We start from the raw sequence: 6,860 nt of genomic DNA, 5'->3' as shown, positions 1-6,860 counted from the left end.
AAGTTTTCTCTCTCTGTACCATGCAGCATTACTATTTTTAAATATAAATGTTTTAATTATATTTAGATAAAAATAAAGTCAACAATGTGTAGTTTTGCAAACAATGAGTGACAATGTACACATTTAATACACTCCTTTATTTTAATATCTTATTTATGTTCCTTGTGGTGTTGAAGTGGCATCTTATTTATTTATTTTCATTTTTTTTATTTTAAATTCAATGAAATAAAATACATTAAAATTAAAATAAAGCCCTAAATGCGTACAATGAACAATATATTGATTTAATATCTTATTTATTTACTTTGAGATGTTGAAGTACATTCATTTTCTTTAATTAAATACAGTTTTAAAATATGTTCGTCTGGAAACAATAAATTCAAAATAAATAACCTAATTTATTTCATGTTTTAGAAGTTGCGTCTGTTTCTCCGTTTCATGAATTTATTCCCGCGTTAATACATCGCAGTTTCCCGCCATCTCCAGTTTGCTGAAATTGACACATCCGGTTTACCCGGAAGTAAGCAGAATTCCCAAAGATGGCGGAGCAAGGTCCGATGGCCATAGCGATGCGGCTACGAAACCAGCTCCAGTCCGTCTACAAGCTGGACCCGCTGCGGAACGAGGTGAGTGTCGGCCGCGGTGGAGCTCCGCGGCTCCGGGGAGGAACCGGGCGCGGGGGTGGAGCCCGCTGGCGGCCGGTTAGAGGCGCGTGTTTACCGGGAGAGCGCTGTGTTCTCCGCGGGGCTGATGGAGAGGGAGAGAGATGCTGGAGAGAGAGAGAGGCGGCTGTGAGCATGCGTGAGGAGCAGAAGGAGGAGGAGGTCACACCCGTGTTGTTCTTCATCACGTCGCCCAGTAAAGACCCTGAATTCACCCGTGTTCCACCGGGAGTTTAACCGTGATCGCCGGGCGCCGTGTGTTCGGAACTGCTGCCGCCTCCGGGGCTCCTCTCTCGGCTCCGCGTGCAGCGAAGGACCCGCAGTCCGAGTCGAACAGGAACAACAACACCACGTTGTCCGCGGCGCGAGTTCGATTCGGTGTCACTTCGCTTCCAACTCGACTCGAAAAGCAGACGTTTAACTACTTTTTTGAGTAAATGAAAACGTTCCCACCTGCCTCTGTTTCCCCCCGGGTCCACTTTCCTCGTTACACACACCGGAGGTCAAAGGTCAGCACCGGACAGCAGGAAGTAAACACCTGCATTCAGCTGTTTACACTTTAAAACAACAAACTGTGAACCACGTTGTGTTATTACTGTAAAGTTCACTTCCTGTTTCCTGATCGTGTTTCTACAGTGTGACAGACGCAGAAATGAAAATAAATAAATAAATAAAACAGGAAGAAAACAAGGATATTGCAGATGATATCTATTTACAGATGTGAAATTGTGTTTTCTTTTGTTTCTGATGTCCAAAACAGCAGAACTAAATTTCCAAATATTGCATTTTTCAAGCTAGATGTTAACTACATTTATTGATAAAGTTAACTGGCATTACTGGTCATGAGCCTCTAAGAAGCAGTGGTCATTCTGGTCGTGTGTTTCAGGGTTTTATGGGAACCTGGAGGTGACACAGAAAGTTTCTCTCTTCCTGCCTGTGTTTGCTTTTCCTTCTTGTTTCACACAATCTCAGACGATGCTGTAACAACTTGACCAGATTTGAACCGGACAACTTTCACACTTATAAGAATTGTGAGCCCGTTTCTTTGTGTTTCTTGACAGGAGGAGGTGAAGTTGAAGATCAAGGACCTGAACGAACACATCGTGTGCTACCTGTGTGCCGGTTATTTCATAGACGCCACCACCATCACAGAGTGTTTACACACCTGTGAGTTTTTAAACAGATCCTGGACGTCTGTTGTTATTTATTTAATTATCACTTTTCAGCAGGTTGTTTTCTGGATGTTACAAATTCAACATCTTTTGTTTCTCCCTTTTTTTTTGCTCTAGTTTGTAAAAGCTGTATTGTGAAATACCTGCAAACGAGCAAGTATTGTCCGATGTGCAACATCAAAATCCACGAGACGCAGCCGCTGCTCAACCTCAAGCTGGATCGAGTCATGCAAGACATCGTCTACAAACTGGTGCCTGGACTTCAAGAGAGTGAGTAGAACGTCTAATGTCAGTGGGAATTAAATGTTAATTTGTCAATCTACCACGTTTAGGTTTTTTTATTTGTTTCTATTAGTTGTATTGAATCCTTGTTCTTGTTTTAACAGGTGAAGACAAAAGAATAAAAGAGTTTTATCAGTCACGAGGGTTGGAACGAGTCATCCAACCTTCAGGGGACGGTAAGTTTCAGGCTGCAGCCTCACTTTTATACATCTAAGTTATAAAATGCATCACTGCTGCGTTTTGGTCTGGACGGAAATCATCCGCTCCCTGGTTGGTTCTTATTAGTCAGAACTCAACAACCAGTGATAAAGGCAACATGGTTCCATCTCGTCCTCGCTGTTCATCATTTTCACCTTCGCCGTTTCTCATTCGTAGTATTTTCTACAATAAGATTAATTATTATATGGAGCTAGAATGTTCTTTTTGATGAAGATTGTTTTGGTTTTTAAAACATGTTGATGTGGATGTTACTTTACATTGATTTGTGGGAATGTTTTATCCAGTTAGTGTGAGATTGTTGGTGTAAAACTTCCCATGTGACCTTTGAACTTTGCAGCAGCACTGTGACATCTGCCTGCTTTTGGATTTTCTGTTCTTGAATGAGGCTGAATATATTTGTTTGTTTTACCGTGTTGCAAAAAACTGGTGATTAAAATTAATATGATCTTTTGCTTGTAAAGTTAAATACGTGTGTCTCCTCCCTCCAGATGTTGCTCCCGATGCTGCAGGTTTACCGTACACGAGCTTTGACCATTCGAAAGCTCACTTCTACAGATACGACGAGCAGGTCTCACTGTGTCTAGAAAGACTAAGGTGAGTTTAATCTCTAACTGATCTGTTGAACGAGCCTTGTTATTGACTTTAATCTGATAGTGTGAATATGAACGTGACTGCGTTCGTATGTGTTTTTGTTAATTAAGAGTTTCAAACCCAGAATAATGTGTATTTCTTCTGTGTCGTCTCTTCACAGTTCGTCGTTTGCTGGAAAAGATAAAACAAAACTGACTCTTCAGGTGAGTCCTTCACACCAATAAACAGTCTCAGACACATTTAGGTAGAAATTTACTCACAAAGACAGTTTGAATCCTTTAATGCTCGACTGTGGAAAACACGTCTGCAAGGTTTCTTTTAATTAAACTCATTTCTACCCTGATCTGCTCAGCAAATACAAGGCACATCCGCAGCCTCAGCAGAAATCAGCTGTGTGAGCTGGTTAGTGTGGCTGCAGATGAAGCCTCATAGCAAACATGGATAAGTGGGAATCAGTGAAGTGTGTAATCTCTCATTTCTTATTAATTGTACTGAAGTGTTACAAAGTGTTGTGGTGTTTCCAGTGTATGTCTTGGAGTTAGAGCGCCACAGTGTTGAATAATGTTTGTGTTCATTAGTCCTGACTTGAGTCCAAACATTACAGAGAAATGTGTGTATGTCTAAATCAGACATGAAAGAAGTGGTGGCAGCCAATAATGTATATAAAATTGTATTTTTTTAATTAACAAGGCTTCTGAATATCTAAACATTTTACAATCTCAATTTCTATGCCAATCTCCTGGCATAGAAATTATTTTATAAAGAACATTTAAAATAACCAGAGTTTACCAAAGTGCGCTAAGATATAAACATGGGGATGTTGAGGAATAATCAAAATACAATAAAATTGAATTAAAAGGTGCAACTTCAAACACATGATCACCTTTTACCTCTGAGCCTCGACTCCTGGTCAGAGGATCTGAAGCTCTGAGAGGCTTTACCTCTTAAAACGAACAAAAGAACGTTAAACTCGATCCTTAACAACTTAATCCAAACACACAACTTGTGTTAAAGTCCTCTTCTTGTTCTCTACCATCATCAGACTGCAACGAGTTTGTTCAGCCAGCAGGGGGCGCCCTTGTCTAACAAACAGCCTGTGTGTGGCTCTGCTGAGTCTCAACAAATCAAGACTCAGTTTCTCTTAAAATGCTTTCACTGTGTTTATAGATAATAAATGTTTTCCTGTATTTAGAGAGATTTGAATGTTTTCTCTTATTTCATTCGAACAGATTTTGACTGTTTTTGTGATTTTAATCTGGTTTTATTGAGTTTAAACCGTTTTAACATAACATGTGTTTTATTGTTACATCTGATGTCATATTATAATAACAGTAATGGGAACATGTGGTTTTATTGGTTCCCTTCCAGACTCATGCTGTGTACTTTCCTTTCACTCTATCCTGAAAGTGACGTCCAACCTTGTTCAGAGTTTTTAAACCGAGGTGTAAACACGCCGAGGCTTCAAGTCGGATCAGTTTCCTGAGAAACGCTGATTCCTGCAGCGCTCTGGTTTAGAACTGTGACTCTTAACCTTTCTTACATGTTACTTTCTCATGCTGATTGGACACGCTGTGTGTCCATTCATCCTCCACGCTTTTTACAGAGCGGGGGGGAATTTGGTAAATGATATTTCTGCCTCGGCTTTAGAAGAAATACTGTCTTGTACTGACCGGGGGGGGAAGGAAATTTAGCTCTAAGGCTTAATAGTGTGTAATAAGTCAAGTGAGACTGGAGAGCGTCCAGCAGAAAGCTGGGGTTCTGTTAACAGTAAATCTGAACAGTAACAGGAGTAGGCCACGCCCTGTCGATACACTTCTCATTATTAGTTTGTTTTTCTTAACGTGCGTCGGGGCAGACATTTAAAAGCTTTTTATAATGTTGAGATTTAAAATAGAAGTTTCCAGACAGCAGCCAGTTCTGCTTGTGTTACAAGCAAAACTAAAGAGATGTATTTATGGGCCGTCAGGATTTTTTTTTCACTTTGAGCGGACGGCAGGACTGTGAGTCAGCGCTCTGAGCGAAAAGTAAATCCTGCACGATTTGGTTCTGTTGACGAGGAGTTAGTTGACGACGTGAGAAATGTTTTCCACCGTTCGATCGCCTGAAGTGCAAATAAGAAAATCAGGGAAACGACACAATAAGGTTCCTGGTTTCTAATGGGTTGTTGAATGGTCGTGTTGCTGCTCTGCAGATTTATAGTTTTTGCTTGACCTTCTCTCCGCAGCAGAAGTTTGTTCGATGCTCCGTCCGAGCTGAAGTGAGACACCTACGGAAAGTGCTGTGTCATCGGCTAAAGGTGGAAAAACACCAGGTCAGTATCAGCTGCTCAGGAGAAGGAGACGTTATGATACAAGTTACACGTCACTACATCTCCTTAAAGGACAACCCACTTCCTGTATGGAAGAAAAATGATACCAATAATAATTAAACTTGCATAATTTGAAACTTTCCAAATATAATTGTAATGCTCTATAACTAGGTTATTAACCTTTTTCATTTACTCAACTTTCACTGACGTCTTATTGGCTAAGATTTTTAAATATAACTGATTCACATCTGAAATTAACTGTTGTAAAATCATAAATTGGGACAGTCTGTCACGATAAACTTTATTAATCATACTTAGACGTAGCAACATGACTTCAACTCAATGCTAAATAACTATCACAACTTTTTCTTTTCACGAATTCTTAAAGGTTCAGTGTGTAGGATTTAGTGACATCTAGTGGTGATGTGCCATATTGCAGCTGAATCCCCCTCACCTCCCCCTCCCCTTCCAAACATGACATAGAACCTGTGGTAAACTTATCTTGTCATAGAAACTCTAGTTTGTCCAGTCTGGGATACTGTAAAAAACATGGCTGCCTCCATAGAGATGTAAATATAAATATGAAGAAAACAACAATTAGTACAATTTAGATGAAACATTTTGTATATATTAAGTTTCTGCCAATAGATAATTTCACTTAAATCTTTGAAAGAAACTGACGAAATTGGCTGAAGATGAATCATCAGTCAAACACTCGGAGACAACATGTGTGTGTTTTCTTCCTCAGAACATCGATCCAGACCATAAATCACCAAACCCTTGTCAGGCTTGTTTACGAGCTTTTAATCCCCCTCGTGTGAAATGTTTCTCATTAAACCAAATTACCACAGTCGAGACTCTGAGATCTGAGGCCGGGTCCAGATTTTCTCAGCTAACTGACTTGTCTGTGGGGAAGGAAGAGATTTCCTGTTGTAAGATGCTTTTTCTTTTCTGTGCTTGGGAAGTGAAATCTTAAACTAAAAGAACATTTGATGTTTTCATAATCGTTAATAAGATCCGTTTAACAAATATGAGTTCATGATGGCAACGGAATCCTCAAGAGAAACTTTCCCGTGTTTTGTTTTTATTTCTTCGTTGTCGCCTTTTTTTTCAGGAACAGAAATTGAGCTTCATATTTAAAAAAAAAAAAAAAAACATAATCCCAGATGTTCACCTTTACATCTGTTTGTGTGGTCTCCCCATAGGTCCAGATGTTGTTCAACAACGAGTCTCTGCCCGATCACATGACCATGAAACGATTATGGCTCTCACACTGGTTTGGCAAGGTACAGTACAGCCAGTGTCGAACATTCCTTCACACATGAGCACGTTTTCAGTTTTACTGTTCACTGACGTGTGGAGGCAAATAGAAATTCTCTAATCTTTTTCAGAATTTAGTGAAATAACTTTAAAATTAATCATGATCTCTTTCTCTGTCTCAGGCTCAACCGTTAGTGCTTCACTACACCATCAAGGACAAACGGACCAGATAGGATTGGTTCTCGGTCGGGAGGAAAGCTGTACATATTTTGTACCATACATATTCTATTTTAATAGTGTTTGTGTACATAAACTTATTTTCCTTGTTTTGTATTTTTGAAAATAAATTTGTAATGAGAAAAAGAA

General features: G+C 39.6%; 1 protein-coding gene across 4 annotated transcripts; it reads left to right on the top strand.

The window, feature by feature from the left end:
• The first annotated feature begins 514 nt into the window (after positions 1-514).
• pcgf1 (polycomb group ring finger 1) lies at positions 515-6,860 on the top strand. Of its 4 annotated transcripts, none has more exons than XM_053429590.1 (9): positions 515-626; positions 1,724-1,829; positions 1,952-2,104; positions 2,221-2,292; positions 2,824-2,929; positions 3,087-3,129; positions 5,151-5,237; positions 6,440-6,520; positions 6,677-6,860. In XM_053429590.1, exons 1-9 carry the CDS (start codon positions 540-542, stop codon positions 6,725-6,727), a joined length of 786 nt encoding a protein of 261 aa, XP_053285565.1. In that variant the 5' UTR covers positions 515-539; the 3' UTR covers positions 6,728-6,860. The 4 variants fall into 4 exon arrangements, with proteins under 4 accessions (XP_053285565.1, XP_053285568.1, XP_053285566.1 ...); XM_053429593.1 differs by having other exon boundaries at positions 519-626; positions 5,154-5,237; XM_053429591.1 differs by having other exon boundaries at positions 529-626; positions 1,727-1,829.

Source organism: Pleuronectes platessa, chromosome 8 (genome assembly GCF_947347685.1).
Source record: "Pleuronectes platessa chromosome 8, fPlePla1.1, whole genome shotgun sequence".
NCBI lineage: Eukaryota > Metazoa > Chordata > Actinopteri > Pleuronectiformes > Pleuronectidae > Pleuronectes > Pleuronectes platessa.
The sequence above is the reverse complement of the archived record's forward strand: the minus strand, read 5'-3'. Positions and strand labels throughout refer to the sequence as shown.

What these genes read in the sequence shown, in the direction of transcription:
- pcgf1 (XM_053429590.1), top strand. Translation starts at nt 540, where the DNA reads ATGGCGGAGCAAGGTCCGATGGCCATAGCGATGCGGCTACGAAACCAG. An exon ending in AAACAAAACTGACTCTTCAG is followed by an intron (nt 3,130 to 5,150) that starts GTGAGTCCTTCA and finishes TTCTCTCCGCAG; the next exon opens with CAGAAGTTTGTTCGATGCTC. An exon ending in TAAAGGTGGAAAAACACCAG is followed by an intron (nt 5,238 to 6,439) that starts GTCAGTATCAGC and finishes GTCTCCCCATAG; the next exon opens with GTCCAGATGTTGTTCAACAA.